At 41.2% G+C, this 20717-nt stretch overlaps 3 protein-coding genes across 7 annotated transcripts; 2 read left to right on the forward strand and 1 right to left on the reverse strand.

Annotated features, from left to right (window-relative positions):
* On the reverse strand, nt 1–4999 carry zcchc17 (zinc finger, CCHC domain containing 17). 2 transcript variants are annotated; one of them, XM_044171704.1, is made up of 7 exons: nt 4861–4999; nt 3428–3606; nt 1970–2070; nt 1780–1871; nt 1586–1686; nt 1304–1443; nt 1–934 (listed from the first exon to the last, which is right to left on the reverse strand). In XM_044171704.1, exons 2-7 carry the CDS (start codon nt 3564–3566, stop codon nt 764–766), a joined length of 744 nt encoding a protein of 247 aa, XP_044027639.1. In that variant the 5' UTR covers nt 3567–3606; nt 4861–4999; the 3' UTR covers nt 1–763. The 2 variants fall into 2 exon arrangements, with proteins under 2 accessions (XP_044027639.1, XP_044027638.1); XM_044171703.1 differs by having other exon boundaries at nt 1586–1871.
* Nucleotides 5000–5087: 88 nt separating this feature from the next.
* snrnp40 (small nuclear ribonucleoprotein 40 (U5)) lies at nt 5088–10473 on the forward strand. The gene is made up of 10 exons (XM_044171701.1): nt 5088–5225; nt 5906–6035; nt 6152–6245; nt 6746–6911; nt 7164–7286; nt 8527–8647; nt 8761–8843; nt 9367–9428; nt 9725–9828; nt 10158–10473. Exons 1-10 carry the CDS (start codon nt 5115–5117, stop codon nt 10205–10207), a joined length of 1044 nt encoding a protein of 347 aa, XP_044027636.1. The 5' UTR covers nt 5088–5114; the 3' UTR covers nt 10208–10473.
* A 1966-nt stretch (nt 10474–12439) lies between these two features.
* On the forward strand, nt 12440–19830 carry nkain1 (sodium/potassium transporting ATPase interacting 1). 4 transcript variants are annotated; one of them, XM_044171705.1, is made up of 8 exons: nt 12461–12756; nt 13081–13494; nt 14358–14495; nt 14596–14676; nt 15435–15632; nt 15818–15878; nt 17357–17438; nt 18010–19830. In XM_044171705.1, exons 2-8 carry the CDS (start codon nt 13441–13443, stop codon nt 18017–18019), a joined length of 624 nt encoding a protein of 207 aa, XP_044027640.1. In that variant the 5' UTR covers nt 12461–12756; nt 13081–13440; the 3' UTR covers nt 18020–19830. The 4 variants fall into 4 exon arrangements, with proteins under 4 accessions (XP_044027643.1, XP_044027640.1, XP_044027641.1 ...); XM_044171706.1 differs by having other exon boundaries at nt 13205–13494; XM_044171707.1 differs by having other exon boundaries at nt 12461–12750.
* The last annotated feature ends 887 nt before the right edge of the window (nt 19831–20717 follow it).

Below are 20717 nucleotides of genomic sequence, written 5' to 3' on the forward strand. Positions count from 1 at the left end.
TTTTCCCCTTTACAAATAAAAACACCTTTAATGGAGCTAACAGTTGACATGCAGGAAGAGGGTTGTGTCTACTATGAGCAGTCCCCTGGAGGCAAGATACACAAACACACATGTACAGTACGTATACACAAACCCACAATAAGTGGCGGACAACCTCAGGATATTACCATAGCTTGAGGTTCCTGTCACGCTCACTTGTGCTGCATTTCACATCCTGTTTGTGTCTTTACTACTTCCTATCTGTGTGTGTAGCTTTCACTGTGTGGATTATTTAAAGGATTTTCATGTCAGCCCCCCATCCCCAAGAGTCAGCTTTACTGTTTTCATGTCTGCTTAACTGATTTACCAGAGCATAAGAAACCGGAGAGCTGTAAACAATATCTGGATTTCTAGAAGGACAGCCACTTGCTGCGATACATATGTTGTGTAAACTCCTTCCTCTGTGGGTGAGCCAGAGGTTACTTTAGGACAAGTGGGACTTATCACCTGATTTTTGTTTGCAGCACTTTCTTTCTTGATCCATTTAGATTTTTTAAACTTGATAGGACGTCTTAATGTGCTTCCAATGATAGAGACAGTAAGCAAAACTCTCCTTAACATAAATAGGTGAAGGTTTCCATAATAAGCGGTTGTTGAGAGATTATTAAAAGATACACAGCTGGAAATCTGTCACTCTGCCTGTTGCTACCCACTTCCCTTTTGCGTCTGTCTGACAGCTGCAGTGTGTGTGACTGTACATGTGTGTTTGAGCCATGTGGCTGTGTCAGCTGTGTTTGTGTGATCTATGTTTCTTGTGTTTCTTCTTCTTTTTGTCCTCTCTGTCGGGAGTGTGGTCGTGTCGCCTCCTCTTGGATTTGCATTCGCTACTGCTGCTGCTGCTGTCACTCTCAGACTCCTTCCTCTCCCTCTTCCTTTTTTTCTTCATTTTCTTCTCCTGGAGGAAAAACATGCAAGAAGAGAATTTGTTTTGTGTGGCAATAGAAGGAACTTGACAATGCAGAAATACAAATAAAGCAGACAGCAGTTTCCATACCTCAAAACTGCAAATCACTAAACAATTCTTGTTCATTATATCAGCACAAAACCACACTGTATTCTTTCAAACAACACTTTTGACAGTTCTCAAAAAGCTGCCTTGTATCTCTCAGTGTAAGCAGCCACAGGCATGCACCATCATACAGAGATGTGTGGGCTGTTGCATCAAATGACTCACAGGTGAGAGACACAACAATAAAGGTGGAGGGAAGCTGGGGGGAAATAAGGAAGTGGGAGCCGTGTGGGACATTAACTGTCACATATTCACCTTCTTCTTCTTCTTCTTTTTGTCTGAGTCTTGCTGTGGTGCAACTGTGGAGGTCTGCTGCTGGGGCTCTTCCTCGTCCTCTTCAGGCAAAAGAGCGTACTGCAAGCCCGGAGCAGAGAAACAGTCCTTTGTAAAGTGTCCTGAAAAGAGTAGTGATTTATTAAAAACTGCTGCAGTGATTTGAAGCAAATTTCCCAGTAGAAAGTTGTAGGAAACAAATGCAGTCTCTCTGTTTTGTTCTTTTAAGATATGACTGTGGTTTCATTCACGTGGTTGTCGTACCCTTGCAGCCGCACTTTGAGCACGTTGTGTTGAGTACAGCCTCCAGTGTGATCCTGTTGCCTGTGTGATCTCTATACAGCTTACGTCGCCTCGCATCCTGCCTACAATCACACACAGACAATAATAACACACACCGGCCCATGCACCCATGCAGATACAAATATATATGGCAAAATAAAACTGTAAGCACATACTCTGCCATAACATTGTTTGGGTCCAAGTCCCGCCCTGTTCCCTGATTGACAGCTTTCATTGAGAAGGACAACTTCACCTTGTCATCCCGAATCTGAGAGACAGGGGACAGAGCTGCAGTCATCCAGCTCACTTCACTGACATGGCATGGTGTGTCTGAGTGTGTGTGTGTGTGTGTGTGTGTGTTGTTACCTCTCTCCCAATGACTTTAATCCACACCTGTTCCCCGACATCGACAACCTCTGAGGCATTCTCAACCCGTGTGGCTGACATCTCACTCACATGTACCAGGCCTGCATTTGTCAGGGAAAAAGTACAGATATAAATCTAAAAAATACATAAAATGCTGAGCAGAAGGATTTAGACACACAAATATATCTTTGTTTTGCTCACGATGAAATATATGCCTTCATTTCATCAAGACTCAAAGATTCAAACATTGTGTTTTGTGACCATTACAAATCTTAAAAGACATACAAAATGCTGTTGTCAGAATATTAACTAGAATTAGTTACATTAACCAAAGGTAAATTTTCACATTACATCCATTCTGAACTCCCTTCACTGACTCTCAATTTAAACTAGTTATAACTTAAATAAAATAAAACATTTCAATCTAAAATAATATTTTTGCTGCAAAAAAACAAACAAAAGAAGTTATTTTCTCAGGATTTGAACACCATGGTTTGGGTGCTGAATTTATCCCAGTAAACGTTGCTCAGTTCGCCCTCCAGTGGTGAAAATGAGCAGTTAGCATTCAGTTTGACATGCAGGTCCACAACTGTGTACCACAACAAATCATCATCAAAAAATTAACCCTTGTGTAAATATAGATATTAGACATCATCAATCTGTTCCACTTCTTAACAACCCTGCCTACCCCAAACCCCTCCTATTCTTCTCTACATGCACATTACCTTAGATTCATTTTACTAGGAAGTCATAGTGACTGGAATAAACTCAAATTGGGTTGAAAATTAATCTTAACAGTGATTGTGCTAATATATAAAAAAAGGTCCACATATTAAAAGCATGGGCTTGCACTGTAATATTTACTCCTCCACAAGAGCATATAACACACCAACTGTTTCTTGCAATCAGAGAAGGAATTCTGTGGAAATGTTGAAATCCTACTCTAGAAGCATCATGTAGCTTAGGCGCCTTGTGGTCTCTGGCTGAGATGGCACTGTCATAGGCTGACACAGACACTATGCACTTTGGCAATGAGGGCTGCCTCTTGGTTCCTGCATCCTCTGCACTCACTCTGCATTGCTTTTGGCTCTGGCCAAAGTCCCATCTCTGACACAGTGATTTGGACCTGGCAGTGGCTGCAGGTGTTGACTTAGCATCTTTCTGCCACTGCATGTTCCTCTGTTTTATAGTTTTTCTTATAATTGTCAATGTTACTGTAGGTTTAACTGTTTTCACCCATTGAAAGCTCTGCAATACTTTCCTAATAAAGATTTATTCTTATTGTCTCTGCTACTTACTCTTCTGTATTTTGTGGTGTTTTTTGCCTTATTTTACTGTACTATTTCTTCACATTATTGTGATTCATTTCACTAATTTTGCATCTGTGCATTCCTTTTGAATAATAAAATCTTGGAATAATACGTCTAGACAGATAAATGAGCTTCACTTTTTACCAACCTTCCTTTTTGTATCCTGGCAGTCTGACAAAGGCTCCGTAGGTCTGCAGAGAGACCACCTCTCCCTTGGAAATGCTGAACAATGGTGGCAGACCATCCAGTCCAGCCGGCTCTGTTGCTGGGCCATCACTGTCAGACATTGTTACAATGGAGGTGGACCACAGGTATCACTGAGTGGATCTAGAAGATTGATAATGAAACACATTTCAATATTTGCAGCATCATAAAAATAGAGAATGTCCTTTTTTTGAAATTGACATTTTAGGTTGTTTTTGTCCATAGGAAATCCTGCAGATGAATGCAAATCCAAAAAAAGTCAAGTTAGTTTGGGGTTACAGAAAACACACATAACATCAGTGTCTACTTTCAGTCTCTGTACAGTTTACATTTTAACAGGGTACATTAAATAAACAGACTAAACCAAACTAAATAATACAATATGTTTTTGGTACAGTGAAGACTTTATTCCAATTCATCTGCCTAAACAGTCCATTCCTCCCAATTTAACTGAACTTATAAACAATTGGGAGTAAGAAGAGGCAGTTTCACCATAACCTCTTAGAAGCTGAATCATACCAGAAGGAATTGCATTAAATATGGTGTGTAATTCAGTATAATAGGGACACTGTACTTAGTTATAAAGTCTTCCTAACCAGTCACCTGCAATATTTAGAAATTGTTAAGCAAAAAAAATGCATCCTGGTTAAAAAGGGTTTGAGAGTTATATGTCTTTATCATTATGATTTAAACATATATTTTAGTACTACTGATGGTTGCCAGAACTAAAAAGCTAAAAAAAATAACTTTAAAAAAATATGACCTATTTCTGTAAAACACCCCTGCACAATGACTCTTACTCTTATTTGTTTTTGTAATTTTATTTAGCAATTTTTTATTTGTTTAAATTAAGATAAAAAAAAGAGTGGGTACAGAAGCCTTCAGGTGACTTTAGAGGAACCTCAACAACACGAAGAATAGTTTATGTTAAGTTGCAAATTATTCCATTTTAGTGGTTAGCACAGTTAAATCCCTCTTTTATGCATTAGAATCACTTTTGAAGGCAGAGTCATTTAATCTCTCCTCCGCAGTATTTCCTTGCTTAGATGCTGCGGAGTCTATTTTATCCGTATGCGAGATAACATATAGCTGGTTCCCGTGACCTGAGACCCAGAGAGTACAAATGTGTGCAGCTAATTTAACTTTACATCTGCTGTAAGAGAGTAGCTTAGCTTTACTAGTAGCAGTGAGGCTAACGTTAGCTAGCTAGATTAAAGCACTGTCTTCTACCTAGCTAACTTGGTTAACTCGATAAAAACACACAAACGGGATAATTGGCCCGTGCGTGAAGTATAAATATCAATCTATAGAACGATAGACAGTGTAAAATATAGCGCTAATTCAGGAGAAAAATATATAAAAATGAAATATTGTTACCTTTCGTTTTAGCAAAGCTGCTTCAGCTTTACATCCAGTGCAAATGAGTTTAACAACAAGCCGTGTAACCAATCATCGCAGTCGGTGCAAACCTCGACCAATCACACGCCTCATAGCCAGCGGAAGTACTCCTTCTCTGTTCTTCTTTGGTGCTGCGTCGCTCGACGTCTCTTCGTGAAAGACGTCCATTCGTTTTTTGTAAATTATAGCATTAAAATTTAACACTTTTGCTGTTTCTTGTTGACTAACTCGGGATGATTGAACCTAAGAAGAGAGTGGCGGATATGGCGGTGGTTCCTACCGCCGTGAAGCGGCCCAGGACGGAGCTGGTGGCGGCGGCTCAGTCTCAGCAACTCGTGGCCATGGTACGGAGGGTACTATATACTGTATAACGTTACTATATATACTGGTGACTAGAAAGTACTCATAGCAACTTGTTAATGGCGACCAAAACATATACACCATCATTAACAACTGCACATTTACCCAACATGTTTTTAAGTGCACTAACTGGACTAGAAATTGTTTTTAGGCCCATAAACGGGACTACGGGCCAGCTAAAGAGATAAGCAGGAAAAGTAAATAACATTGTGTTAACTCAACAGCAGGAAATACTGTGATCTGTTTAATTCACATCCAGCCATGCTCAGCTAAAGCTAACATGAATGCGACACTCTTGCAATAGGTTATAATGTTCAGTTTTGTTGAAACAGTTTTAGGCAGTCTTTGATTACATTTTATGGTCATTTTGGAGTGTGTGGCTTCAGCTTTTACATGACACTTCACATTAAGTTCAATGTCAGATTTCTGCAATTCTTCTATTCTTTAAAAAATGCAGCCTTAAAATGATAAGCCCTGGTTGACTTCCTATTATCATGCAGTCCACTGTGATAAACATGGATAAACTAATATTGGGCTGGTAGGCTCTAATACTGAAAGATGGTCTTGTTATTGTTCTACAGCACAAATCTATTTAACAGTTCACCCAGCCGTAACCTCAGAGTCAGACACCCACCATATTTGACCATTGATGTGTCTCCCATAGGGTCCCCCTCGCAGCTCCAGCCTGCAGGCTCCCATTATGCTCATGTCTGGCCACGAGGGCGAGGTCTACTGCTGCAAGTTTCACCCCAACGGAGCCACGCTGGCCTCCTCAGGATTTGACAGGCTCATATGTATGATATTCAAAATTTAACTAGTGCAAATAATAGACTATCCCGCAGTTCACACACTTATTCATACTCCCAGTTACTGCGAATCACTTGTTGTCCACTGTGTTTCTTTGCTGCAGTGATGTGGAATGTGTATGGAGATTGTGATAATTATGCCACTCTGAAGGGCCATAGTGGAGCAGTGATGGAGCTGCACTACAACACAGATGGCAGGTACGAATGGTCATCGATGAAATAAAACGTAGATATACTCTGATGGACAAACAGTCAGAATAATAAGCTATATTAACAAAATGAAAACTTGAAGTTTGAAGCTGTGAGTGAATAACTTGTAATCATTGTTTTATATGCATGCAACAATTAAATTATTAACACGCAATCCTTGGAACTTCTTGAATGACAGTTGTCAGAATAAAACATAGTTACATTAGCTGCAAATATTAGCTTTTGGCAGCTTTAGTTTCATAAAAGCCTGTAACATTATCAGCTATCCATCACTCATATTAGTCTAAACCAAACTACCAAGCAAACCTGACTTTTTATTCGAGTTTCTGTAATCGATGGAGAGCAACACACATTTCCCATTTGTTATTTACTAGCTGGCTGAGATAACTGGTAAGCGACGTTTGAAACTCATGGTTAATCCAGCGGGTTGATAGATGTGTCTAGAAATGGGTTGAGCAACTGTGGGGTTTTTTTGCTGTGCATTTCAGCCTGCTGTTTTCGGCGAGCACAGACAAGACTGTAGGTGTGTGGGACAGTGAAACAGGTGAGAGGATCAAGCGTCTGAAGGGCCACACCTCCTTCGTTAACACCTGCTACCCGGCCCGCCGAGGGCCCCAGCTCGTCTGCACCGGCAGCGATGACGGGACAGTCAAGGTGAGATTTCCAACTGCCAATTAGTTTCATTAAATTCATTGACCTGTGTAGATATTGGATGATATTTAATTAAAACTTTTATCTGAGATCTTTGGGTTTAATTGTTGGGAGATTTAACCCCACTGGTCTCAATAATGGACTGTTTTGGTACATGACTGTTGTGTTGTTACTGATTTATCTCAAATACTCCAGTTCAGTTGTTGGTCTGATGGCTTTTGTTTATCTTTCTCTATGTTTTTGTCACCATGGTAGCTGTGGGACATTCGTAAGAAAGGGGCGATCCACACTTTCCAGAACACCTACCAGGTGCTGGCTGCAACATTCAATGACACCAGTGATCAGATCCTGTCAGGAGGCATCGACAATGACATCAAGGTACCAGGCTCCAGCATACACAGAAAACCCACTGAAAATGAAAATGTCCAGGAAAATCATTTTTCATTCAAAATGAATCTAGAAAATATCACTATCAGATCTGAGTTAAGACATATACATATTAGTTGATGCTGGCAAAATTGGGATGGGGAGTATAACCAAAAATCAATATCACTATCATTTTGTAAGGTTATCTCTAACTATAAATTGACAATAGTAATTTCTTTGCAACATTTTTTGAAAGCGCCTGGGGAAAGCTTTTGAAGAACATATCAGCATGGGCAAAATTAGGTCATTAGTTCATTCAGTGACTGCTATTGCTGGTATCTCAACGTTTAGTTTATCGTCCAGCTCTACTGGCAAATAACAATAATAATAATAATAATAATAATAATAATAATAATAATGATAATGGAAAACCTGCCACCTACTGTGGAGCAAGCATGGAAATTGATTGATAGAATTGAGTAGGATCAGATCAAAATTTGACTCTACAACTTTTTGGCATTGCCTCTCACAATCAAATTAAATGTGACTTTATTGTCCAAAGAAGTAACTGTATTTGGTCAAAGCTGTACATTGTCATGTGGTTCTCTGTTCTTTATGTTCTCCCTCCCTAACTGCTGCATTTTCCCTAATTACCCTCCTCACTGAATAAATAATATACCCTCCTCTAATCCACTGATGCACACAAAGTACCACAGTTATGACCATAGAAGTAATTTTAAAAAAGCATAACAAAAAGATTAAAGACCAGATCAATTAGATACAAACCACGAAACAGTGCTGGTAGCTTTTGTTACAGATTACGATGAAGAATGCTGGGGATAATAAACGCTGTGATAGCGTCAGGAACAAAGGATTGCTCACACTTCTGGTGAAGGTGATGAGTTCAGTCATTTAGGATGCAGTGTATCGCATTTAAAATAAGGTCATCGTAAACCCACGTCTCAAGAATAACACGGGTGTTTTGTGCCTCGTTCTGTCTTCTGCAGACCCTGCTGCAGGCTCCTTTTGTGATTTTGTAGTTGACGTCATGTTGCAGTGTGTTCATGTGCTTTAAGAAGATCAGTCTTTTGTTTTTCTTTTTTCCCCTGGACTCGGTCGGCAATCAAGACAGCTGGCTTTTGGCCTGTGGCTACTGCTACATATCTGACAATGACATATCAGCCTACTCTTTACATATAGACCTATATACTTTTGCATAAACCCTGTCAAAGCTGTTTTTTGTGTTGTGCAGGTGTGGGACCTGAGGCAGAACAAGCTGATCTACAATATGCACGGCCATGGTGACTCAGTAACTGGACTCAGCCTGAGCTCTGAGGGATCATACCTTCTCTCAAACTCTATGGACAACACAGGTATGATGTTTGTGTGTATATTTACAGCATAAGAAATCCCTTTTCTCAGGTCATAACACTGAATTTTCTATGGCTGAATCCTTTATTTGGCTTTTGTCTGTGTCTCTGTGTAGTGCGTATTTGGGATGTTCGGCCATTTGCACCCAAGGAGAGATGTGTGAAGATTTTCCAGGGCAATGTACACAACTTTGAAAAGGTAACATAAATACCTCTCTTTATAGTCTATGGCAGATGTGGTCTGCTTAAACTTACAGCACTGATACTACTTTCCATTGTTGATACCACCCAGGGTGAGGGATTGTATATATTTGGGAAAGTACTGGAAGGAACAAATCTTTTTTCTCACCTAGCAGAATCCTGGACCACTGAGTCACAAATGTATTTTGAGACTTAAGTTTCAAACATTCTCTTTTCCTAAAAAGGCATCAAAACATGTCACTTTCTGACTTGCAATAAACAACACATGGTACTTTCATCCTGAGAATTGACACAGTCTGTAACTCTGTCCATAAGTGACTAACAGCGGCAGTCCTGCTGGCGGTGTTTACGCCTGTTGTCGGCCACGGGTTGCATGACATCGCCTTTCATCCTCTCCCATCACTCTCTGCTGTCCTTTCTAATAAAGAAAAGATCATCTCTTCACTTTAAAAGCAGCTCACGTGTAGAGATGTTGTGTCATGTTGCTAATGCAGTTTCTAACATCTGTTCCTGTCTTTCAGAATTTGCTGAGGTGCTCCTGGTCTACTGACGGCAGTAAGATAGCTGCAGGGTCAGCTGACAGGTGAGAGGCAACGAAACACACACACCACATTTACATGCTCTTGCAAACACATAAACTAAGAGCGATTCAGCCCTTGCCTAAAGTCCCACACATGGCTTTTTTTAATGGTTTTGTTTAGTTTTTTTAGAAAAAAGAAAGGTTTAAGTAAATTAAGTGTAACAGCGTAACGTCAAATAAATACACCGCACAAAATGTTTTGTAACATGAATACGATAATCCTTCAGTCTCATATTTCTCCGCTTTGCATTGTCTCACATAAGCAGTCATTCTAGCTATTTACATCTCCGTGTTTATAGATTTGTGTATATCTGGGACACCACATCACGCAGAATCCTGTACAAGCTGCCTGGCCACGCTGGCTCTGTCAACGAAGTGGCCTTTCACCCAGAGGAGCCTATAGGTGAGTCAAACAACTGCTTTAGTCTCAGCGTACACGCTGTAATACATGTTAGCAGAATGGAATAGCAAAATTTGAAGACTTGAGGAACAGGTTAGTTTTTTTTTTTTTTTTTTTTTTTTTTTTTTTTTTAGTATGAACAGAGAGCCGAGGGATCTGGAGAGAAGATCGTTTTTATATTCATGTGGTTTTGCCAGAAATAAGAGTGTCGTCACCCAACACTCTTATTTTCTGTCTGTTAGATTTCATTTGACATTACTGGTTAGTTCACCTGAGGCTTATGACTAACAATAAGAGTTTAATCATCTTTTTCTCTTTGCCCCTCTACACAGTGCTGTCTGGCGCCAGTGATAAACGGCTCTACATGGGAGAAATTCAGTAGGGGGTGTGTGTGTGTGTGTGTGTGTAAACTTGGATGAGTGTGAAAGTGTGTGTGTCCTGCATTTGAGGGTCCTGCTTTAGAAGTGTATGGGTGGTGTTCGACAGTGAGTTAGGAATCTCTGTAATTTCATGTGCGTCAGCTTGTCACAGAACAACCTCAGGACATGTGTTTGAAGTTTATTATGCTCAGTCACAACAACCTCCAAAATGACTTGTTTTTTTATCCTGATTTGTTTCTTTTTAATAAACTTCAGTATTCTGTAAAAAGAGTTTGTTAGATTCCTTTGTCATTATAATACTTTCCTTTGTTTATAGTAGTTTTACATGCAACCTGCTGCATGTCTGATCTGTCTTATGCACAGACAAATCAAGCTGTTTTATATCATTCATCCACTTTCAAAGAAAACATTGTACCTCAGACTCCACTACATGTATTTGACAGTGGTATTAACTAGTTACTTTGAGTTCAAATTAAGCAGCAGTATATGGAGTACTTCTTACAGGTTAACACATTAATATTGTGTATATATGATGTATATAGATATTGATATAGAAGTTGAACTTCAATATGAGCACTGAGGCGAAATGTAAGAAAGGACAATAGATTGTATTTTCTGTGGGAGTTACATGTTTTAAATGTGGACAGGAAGTTTATGGTATCATTTTACATGTCTGTCCTGACCTTTTCAGTTATTTGTAGGTATGGGAATTTAAATGTGTGAAACAGGAATGCATTGAGCAAAATTGTCAAGGTGGGTGATAAAATCACGGGTGAGCAGCAGCCTTAATTTTTTAAAACATTTTTAGATAACAAATCACAAGGAAAGCTGAACCCATATTAGCTCATCTGGACTATCCTCTCTGGGATGTGAAGGAAAATTAGGTTCAAATTTTCACTAATTCTATGTGCAATTAATGCTCTTAATTCAAATATACAATGAACTGTCTCTCAGTTCCCTACACAACCTATCCCTTTATCTCATCCTGCACTTTATCTTATTTGTTGCAGTTTTTTAATGAACTTTTTACAAATCTGAATAGAGATATAGTTTACATACTTTTAATATCTTATTTTGTCTTATTGTTAAATTACGTTTATATTTTTTATCTGCCTTTCTCCAAAAAGAATGTCCTCTTGTCGGACAGTGAAGAGATGAACTAAACTGATAATTTAATATTGAAAGGACCGTGTTAAGAATGAGTTCTATTACTTTTTTTTTAAACGCTAGTGCAATTTACTGAAAATACTTCTATGAATTTACTTCTTTAAAAAATAAGGAGTTTTATTGGTGCGTCTTTTTTCTCCATCTTATGAGGTATGTCCTCTTTAAGTGCAGGAGTTGAGCTTTTCCAACTTCTGGATTAGTCTATGGTGATAAATTAATCAGGTCAGTTTAATTAGCACTACATAGAGTTACTGGCAAGTGACTGCTGCTGTTCAAGTTTGTTTCTTTCTCCAGTCTAATTACACAATGAACACGGGTTTACTTAACTAAGTAGGGCTTTGATTATGGGTCACTTTATCTATTATAATTCTATATTTTTTTGTTTTGCTCTGTAGTGAGGCGAAGCAAGTTTGTTTAGCACCTTTCAAACACAGGCAGGTGCTTTAAATAAGGTGGAGAAATGCATCAGAACATTTAAAAACACAATAAAAGGAAAAAGATCAGTTAAAATAGAATAAAATGAGTAGGGTCCATTATGAAAAATATTATACAGAGCACAGTCAAAGGTGAACATGCTTTAAAGGGACAGTTCACCCCAAAATCAAAAATACATATTTTTCCTCCTACCTGTAGTGCAATTTGTCCATCTAGATTGTTTTGGTGTGAGTTGCTGAGTTTTGGAGATATTATTTTTTTTAATAAGCCAAGTGCCACATAGTCCCATTAATATATTCATCTTTACCTGTTTAATCACTCTTTTATTTGAGAAACATATAGAGTGAATGTAAGACTGATTTTAGTCAACTGGATATGGCATTTATTTCTTAGTGTTGTTTTACCATTGATTGTCATATGGCCTCGCGATAACATCCTTTGCGGTCTTTATCTGCCTCTTCATCAGTCATAGCTGACTTAACTTGTGTGAAGCTCACTTTGTTACCCTGTCGCACTGCTCATGGTAAGTAGCTGGGATTAAACAAGGCTGTTAATTGTGTTTTTTTCCGCTCTGAATAACCGCAGGCTGAAGAGGCGAGCAGCAGGACCGCGGGTCAGTGCTCTCTCCTCGGTCTGTGTCCACACTCGGATGGAAGTGGGAGGCGATTAGACTTTATTATTTTCGGCTGTCTGAACCTCCTCCACCACCGCGAGCCCCCGTTTCTTTTGTGCTCCTTTCGAACGCCTCGCGGGGCTGCTGCTCGGCCGCGCGCACGCACGCGAGTCTGCAGAATCCATGCAGCTCCTCCTCGAGGGGGTCGCGGTGACTGAGAGCCCCCACCCCCTCGTCGTCCCCTCCACCCCCCGGCTCCTCCTGCGCCCGCCCCGGCACCGATTGTTGACAAAAGACGCTGCGAGACGGAGCGAAGGAGCCCGGACCCCGGTACTGGTGAGCAGATCTGCCCGTTAACTTGACTTCTTTCTCTGAACAGTTAGAAGAGAAGAAGACCGGGACGACGGGGTTTGGGGAGGGGGGGACGAGGACTAACGTTACAGTTCCTAGAAAACCGCGAGTCACAACGGACTGCTTTGTGTCCGTAGCGGATTGCATGTAGCCCAACGTTAGCCGTAGTAACACTGCGGGGTCGGTCCTCCTCCCCGCCGCCCCCATGTGATTCGGTATCATATGATGCTCATTTCTGTCTGCAGCCCGAGGCAGATTATGACAGCTTTCCGTCTCTCTTTGTGCCTTTGTGTGTCCCCTCTCCGGAAGGTGTGGCCGAGGTGATTCGGTTGTCGGTGGTGGTCGGACCGCAGCAGGCCGGCGTGAAGTGGACGCCCCCCCCCCACCCCCTCTTCCATCCTCCTCCTCCTCATCTTCTCTCTCCTTCCTGTAGTGAAAACCACCCGTGATTGGTATTTACCGACAAAAGCAGCGGCCGAGATGGGTCACTCACTGTGAGTGGAAGCGCCAGACCAGCGTTACAGGAGGAGGCGGCGGCGGCGGCCTTGGGCAGGTCTATTCAGCCGGGAATGGTGTGAGCTGAGACGGCCAGGCAGTCTGGATTTGACCGGGGACCCGTCATTCCCCAGGAGCCTCCGCGGCTCTAAGCCGCGTCCTGAGCCCTCCAAGATGGGGAAGTGCGACGGAAGATGCACGCTGCTGGTGATATGTTCACTGCAGTTGGTGAGTGTGTGTATGTGTTTGTGTGTGTGCACGACCAAAGCTGCCTCTTTACTCACTCACCATAAAGATATAATTAGAGCAGCGTGCTACAGACACGCACATTGTAATCAGGCATTTTTGTCCAGCCTCTCCGTACAGTCACACCAAAAAAGCTTTGAGCTGCAGCTGCCGGGGTGCCATGCTACATTACAGGCGAGGGTGTCTTTGAGGCAGAGGGATCAGGGCAGGGGGGCGCTTTGGTGTCGGGGTGGTCTGTATGTCTCCAGAGAGAGAGGGGTGATCCGGCAAAACCATGAGAATGTTAAGCACAAAAGGGACAAGGAGGCCCTGTTCACCATCTGGTCTCCATTCTGGAGTTAAAGTTAGCTGTTCCTTGTGCCTACAAATAGCTTGGGACTATCCCACTAAAATGTAATAAGTGTGTAATATGAGACAGTATGGGCCCCTCCTGTAGTGAGCATGAAGCAGGCATGGCAAGGAGCAGCAGTGTGAGGGCTAGTTGTCCAGGCTATTGTTTGCAGGGCCGATGAGTTGTTGTGTGGCAGGGGGATTCGGCCCATAGATTTCCATTAGTTTGGGGGAGCTTTTGGGGGGGTGCTCCTCTTTTACAGTCACTGGACTGGCTGGTGCTCCAGGCAGTTACCATGGAAACAACTGCGGCAGTCCTGTGTATGTGTGTCCCTGTCACTGTCTGTGTGTGTGTATATGTGTGTGTGTGAAATCTTGATTACTTGTGTGAGTTGTGTTTATGTGTGTAGCATTTGCACATGTCCTCAGATATGTGTGTTTGTATGTATGTATGTGTCTTTTCCTCTGATGTGTGTGTATATATGACCCCCTGTCCCCTGTCCCCTGTCCCCTAGGTGGCAGCCCTTCAGAGGCAGGTGTTTGATTTTCTGGGCTACCAATGGGCTCCCATCCTGGCCAACTTCCTGCACATTATGGCCGTCATCCTGGGCATGTTCGGCACTGTGCAGTTTCGCTTCAGATACCTCATCTTTGTGAGTATATCCTGCACCAGCTCCTGTTTACTTTAAATTGATAATGTATGAGGTTGTGTGTACTTTCATACAGAGACTGATCTCTGTATCTGTTTGGCAGTATGCAGTATGGCTGGTCCTTTGGGTGGGTTGGAACTCATTCATCATCTGTTTCTACCTGGAGGTTGGAAACCTGTCTCAGGTAAGTTCTGTGTGTTAGTACTTGTGGTTGTGTGTGATAACATTAACAACTTGGATATTTGCTCTAATTAGAAACACTCTCTTCTTCTATCTTCAGTTAGATTAATCGCTTAGGTGCGTTACATTTTGATAATCAATTGTTTAGCTCATTGGTTCCCAAACTTCTGTCTGTTTGCAACGTCTTGTTACAGTCAGCATTTATCCACATGCTGTTACGAGTTCACCCTAAGAGTGGTTATTCCTTCTCCATTTGTTTCATTTGAATGTTTTTTAGAGGCCCAAAGATGTAAAATTATTCAGTAATTCATAAGAAAAAAGCAAAGATTTGAAAGAATGAGCCCTAATTTTGTGTAGCAGAAATACCTTTATTTCTGCTTTCTTACCTTTTTAACCGTCTTACATTGCGACCCCTGACATTTACCTAGTGACCCCTTGGTGGGTCCTGACCCCCAGGTTGGGAACCCCTGGTTTGAATCATGTATCATGCAAAAATGTCAAATATTCTCTGGTACCAGCATCTCAAATCTGAAGATTTACTGCCTTTCTCTGTTTTATATCATTGTTTCTGTGTTTTATATCATTGTAAACTGATGTCACCTTGGGCTCTGGGAAATTGTGATGGATATGTTTCACCATTTTCTGACATTTTGTGGACCAATTGGTTAATCAAACATATAATCGACTGAGGAATCAGCAGCGAGAATAATTGTTAGTTGTAGCCCCATTTTTATGCGTGTGTGTGTGTGTGTGTGTGTTCAGGACAGGGACTTTCTCATGACGTTCAACACATCCCTTCATCGTTCGTGGTGGATGGAGCATGGTCCTGGTTGCATGGTTACGCCAGTGCTAGACTCTCGCATGGCCCCTGATGACCACCATGTCATCACTGTCTCCGGGTGTCTCCTTGACTACCAGTACATAGAGGTGTTGAGTTCAGCCATTCAGATCCTATTGGCTGTACGTATCTTAACACACACTCATACACAGTGTTTCTTTTACATTCAACACACAGCTACAATTTTCTAAACACTGTTAAACATTTTCCATGAAACACAGGACAGACACTCTTACTGTAAGTCAGCAGTGACTCAGCCTACACAACAACAGTCACCTAATTTCTGACCATCTCTCTTCTCTAACAGCTCTTTGGCTTTGTGTACGCCTGCTATGTGAGCAAAGTCCTCCAGGATGACGAGGACAGCTGTGAGTGCTTTTATCTTTTCCTAAAAGCTTGTCGATTCTCTTCCAGCGCCTTGTTCGGCCGATTAGGTTTACTTGTGTCATACTGTCAAGAAGGCTTTTGTGTTACGGATCCACGGCTTTGGATGTGAGTGCTGATAGCTCATTGTCTTCTCCCGCCTGAGTCATGCTGAGCAATATCACCACCGAGGTTTCCCTCTATGTGGTTGGGTGCGCTCCATCTGTGGGGAGTATTAGAGATGTCTGCCGGAATATGCCCACCGTCAGAGTGTCCGTCTGTCTGCTGGCGAGTGCTTGTCTGTCGGCTTGGGTGTGCCATCTGTGTGTCTGAACGGTTCTTCTCCTCACGTGCCTCTCGTGAGCGTTTCACTATCACTCAACGGAGGAAATTAAGTCCCGTAGTTAGGATATGACATCATAAGCTAGACTTCCTGTAAAAGGAAGTGTCATGCTGTGTCTGCGATGTCTTAACAGCATGCTATGTCATAATTATGTACATGTCATAACATAGTAGTGTTGATGAAATAACAATATTTTTTCACAACCAATACTGGATTTTTGAGGCCATTGCCGATATTATCTATATATTTGATAGTTTAAAAAAATCCAGTAATGACGTATGGGTGGATATATATACTTTTTTTTTTTTTACATAAATCCATAACATGAACTAAAATTTTGTACAAGCATCCCTTAAATTTGTTTTTATTATAAACTGTGACCAACATATGTTCTGAGCAGGACATTTAACAGTTGAAAAATAAACTGGTGGACAGACTATGTACCAGAAACACGGTTTCTAAATTAACTCAAACTTATCTTAAGCATTTATGTTCTGCAATATCTTTCTACATATTGGCATATATATATATATATATATATATATATATATATATATATATATATATATATACACACACACGTGATACCAATACGTGATACCAATACTTTGGCCTGGTTGATTTATCTGTCTTAACTAATTCATACTTGCACAAGTTTATTGCATTACATGTGTAACATGTTGTAAATTAAAATAAAGCGATTTTATAACTTTTTTTGCCTTTGGGCATGAAGAAAGGAAGAACTGCAACAATACAACATCACAGGAGTAATTTCATTAAAATGTTAGATCTTGCCTCTGGAGAAAACAAATCCCTAACTTGTGGTCTATATCTCCACTGATGTAGACAATCAGGGACTGTTGTCCTCTTCAGCTGGCACCACATAAGTTTGTTCCTCTGAATCGATTGAGAAAGATTAGAGCAATGTATCAGTGACATAGAAGCAGTGAGAAAGATGATGTATCGGTGCATCTCTGCAGATTCTGATGTCACAGTGGGTGTTATAAAGGTATACTGAACGCATTATGATACCATCTGATGCCTTAATAGATTTTCATGTCAAAATAGAATCTGATCTTGAAATACAGCACTTAAAGATTAAGGGAATGATGTCATCCCCTCTCTTTCTCTCTCCTGAAGTTGATTTCATTGGTGGCTTTGACTCGTATGGCTACCAGCCTCCTCAGAAGTCCTCTCATCTGCAACTGCAGCCTCTTTACACGTGAGTTACAAATATAACATCTTCCAGTTTCCCTCTACTTTGTTCTCCTTTTTGATCTTTTTGTTGAACATGTGTCTTTCAAGGGGTTACTCCAGTGATTTAGTGTTGCACTTCTAAAAAGTCTGGGGCCCCCACAGATTAAAATCAATGCAGCATAGGCCGAGCTATCATGGCTCCTAGTTCCCTAGTGTGGGTCAGTGCTCCACTATGCAACTCAACAGCACCTTAATTTAGACCCTCCCTGCCTCCTAAAGGCCCACTTCTTTTAAATCCCACACCTCTGGTTTGTAATGCATGATTCTTGTTAAAAATGTTAAGTCTCGAGCCCAAGCTGAGATAACCCTAATGACATCATCAGGGTTATTATTTCAAACTTTGGAAAGCCCCCTCCGGAGCCACAGAAGAGATTATACAACTGTAACTAGTAATAGTTATCATGACGAGTAAATCGAACTTGATGTGTAAAATCGGTGGGGTGCCCCTTTCATGCAGTTATATCAAAGTACAGTCTACTGTAACACTGATGTCTGACAATGCCAATTCCCCTGATCTTGTCCCCTCTGCATACCAGGGCTGGTTAACTGTTGGTAGCGCCCCCTTCAGGCCAAACCCTGACGGTGTCACTGTGGATGGAAAGCGGCGGTTGCCTTGATTACACTCACTCTGTGTGTCACAGTTTACCCGAGGAATGGACTTACCCCACCTGGAGGGAGAGACGTCTGTGCGTGTGTGCATGTGTGCTTGTGTCTGAGAAAGAGAAATACAGCCCTGAATAGAATGTACAGAGCTCAGGGACGAACCAGCATGCCAGGTGGTGTGATAAGATGAAGGAGAAAGGAGGAGGCAGGGGAGGAGAGATACAAGAGAACAAGAGCTGGGGACACCTCTGTCAAATCACAGAAGACACACTTCACTAAACTGCCAGCTCTCAACACTCCCACAAGTGTGTGTGCGTGTGTGTGTGTGTAATGTGTGATTGTGTAACTCCATAGGACTAGCTGGTGCTTTGTGGTTGCACCCTGGACGCTAACCACTCGGTGTCCCTGTGAATGATTTTTTTGGGGGAGCTCGTGTGTGGGTGTGGGTGTAGGTGTGGGTGGGGTCACATAATAAAAAGAGGCACGGCTCGTACCTGTTGTCGTTTTAGAATGTGGTGATGTCAAACTAGAGCAGTCTTACGATTCCATTCCCAAAGCCATCTTTCCTTCCTCCCATGCCGTTAAAACCACTGTTGACATTCAAGCTTTTTACATTACAGCCTTCGCCTGCTGAGGTAGGAAAACAGAGCTGGTGGAGCGGAAAGGATGAACCGCTTAAAGGATCAGGCTGGCAATATTTTATAAAATTTTTTATTGTCCAAAACCAACAATGCGTTCATCTGTCTCTCAATACTTTTTTCCTTTTCAGAGATGTAAATCTTTAAAAAAAATGAGTCACGGAAATATACTTTCATTTTAAAAAAAAAAATCTAAATAATTTCCTAAAACAGTAGATTTTAGCACATCTAACGCAAACCGCAGTAAGTAGTGCATTTGTTTAGGACTATTTAGATGCGCCAGCGAGTATTTACAGCAGCAGGACGGTGTATGTGGGATCATCTCTAAATAAACTACAGTGCCTGACTACATCATAATGAAGGAAAGTGTCACCCAGGGCAACAGTGGGGCTCACTGATGCGTTTTTAAAGGTTTTGGACAACATTGGATTTCACAGAGGAATACGCTCCATCAGGTTTGTTAGTGGGATTAATTCATTGTTGGTTTTGGTCTTTTCATGCGATTTGTTGACGATAAGAAAAATATAGAATATGACCAACCTTATCCTTTAAAGTTCTGGGTTACTGCAAAAATCAAGTCAAATGTCCACTGCCAGGATATTTTGTTTTCAGGAAAATAAATTCAGCCTAATGTACATGTAATGTTGTTGATTAGGGATGCAGATGGCTTTGGGATCAGGCATTAGTGTGTCTATGGTGGGGGTGGGGGTGGGGGGATACTGTGCATGTAAATAACCAGCCAATGATTGTTTTGTTGGTTTAGAAAAGGAGGGTTGCATTAGTGGGTGGGTAGTGCTGGGGGAGATGGGTACACATCAAAGTTTTTCTTCATACCCATTTCTCTTGTTCTCTCTTTTTGGATATCCTCGTGCTGCCCTCTTCGAACCCATCTGCAGATAATTCTCCCTATCGTCTTTCTCACTAACTACATTCACAGCGATAAAGGAGACCTAAGAGGTAGACATGTCATGAACATGCACGGTGACATGCTCTGAGTAGTTTTTGTAGATGTAATTGGAGACAGGAAGAGGCAAGGAGGGAGACAGGTATGAGGTGAAGGCCTTATTGAGTGTAAGGTGAAGTTTGAAATAATAAAAATACACTTTCTACATTAAACGTGACTTCTGTTGTTATCTGTAGACACATTTGTCTCACTGAGCGTAACAAAAGGTTTAAATAAAATGAGTGCTTTCATTCCTAGCTTTGATTACATTATATTAATATCTGGATTATGGGGCACAGAATTACATTTTTGCCAGATTAGTTTAGAAGATTATATAAATAATGCACTCTGGTGAGCTGATATTGTACAATGGGGGTTTGATTTGCCAAAATACTGTGATGCATTTTATAGATAGCCCAACATTACCAAAACAGCACTATGATATTCATAAAGAGACTTATTTTATGCCTGCAGTGCTAGGGAGTGAGCTCATTGTGTCCATTTCATTTAAGTTATTTTAATAGTACTAAGTTGATATTCTACAATGAAGATTTGATTGCCAAAATCAAGATCATCAACTTTTAGAATGAATATATGACTTTATATGTATACATTTCAGGCTATTTAATCTAGTATGGACCGCACAAGTATGTTTAGCAGCCTTTTCTAAAAATGTCCATATGATTACCATAGTTTTTCTTCAAGGGCTGCCATAATCTAGTTGCATTACGTCATCCACACACCGGTTTGAGACAGTCTTTTCTCGTCTCGTCTTCTGTCTCCAGCCTTGGGGTCGCCACTGGCTCATTTCCAAAAAAGCCAAAAGGGTATTTTTGTTATTTGGGCCACACGCTCCCCTTTTCACACCGTCCCCTTACATGCCGGAGGTGTAACGGAGCGTCCAGCAGCCACACACTCCCGGACCGTTGTCATGGTTGCCAAGCACCCAGTTACCGTAGAGACCCCGTACATGTGTACAGTCCATCCCCGACAAAATCAATATCCCCATATTAAAAGTAGATAATTACATTGTGTTTTACAGTGTTTTCTACCACTGTAC

The sequence above is a fragment of the Siniperca chuatsi genome, linkage group LG17 (genome assembly GCF_020085105.1).
Source record: "Siniperca chuatsi isolate FFG_IHB_CAS linkage group LG17, ASM2008510v1, whole genome shotgun sequence".
NCBI lineage: Eukaryota > Metazoa > Chordata > Actinopteri > Centrarchiformes > Sinipercidae > Siniperca > Siniperca chuatsi.

Bases quoted from the DNA above. Each gene is read 5' to 3' on its own strand.
- zcchc17 (XM_044171703.1), bottom strand. From the start codon at position 3,566: ATGTCTGACAGTGATGGCCCAGCAACAGAGCCGGCTGGACTGGATGGT. The intron at 2,071-3,427 runs GTTGGTAAAAAG...TGACAAATGCAG, and splicing joins GCCAGGATACAAAAAGGAAG to GCCTGGTACATGTGAGTGAG. The intron at 1,444-1,585 runs GTACGACAACCA...TACTCTTTTCAG, and splicing joins CTCAAAGTGCGGCTGCAAGG to GACACTTTACAAAGGACTGT.
- snrnp40 (XM_044171701.1), top strand. From the start codon at position 5,115: ATGATTGAACCTAAGAAGAGAGTGGCGGATATGGCGGTGGTTCCTACC. The intron at 5,226-5,905 runs GTACGGAGGGTA...TGTCTCCCATAG, and splicing joins CTCAGCAACTCGTGGCCATG to GGTCCCCCTCGCAGCTCCAG. The intron at 7,287-8,526 runs GTACCAGGCTCC...TGTGTTGTGCAG, and splicing joins GCATCGACAATGACATCAAG to GTGTGGGACCTGAGGCAGAA.
- nkain1 (XM_044171705.1), top strand. From the start codon at position 13,441: ATGGGGAAGTGCGACGGAAGATGCACGCTGCTGGTGATATGTTCACTG. The intron at 15,633-15,817 runs GTACGTATCTTA...CTTCTCTAACAG, and splicing joins CCATTCAGATCCTATTGGCT to CTCTTTGGCTTTGTGTACGC. The intron at 15,879-17,356 runs GTGAGTGCTTTT...TCTCTCCTGAAG, and splicing joins CCAGGATGACGAGGACAGCT to TTGATTTCATTGGTGGCTTT.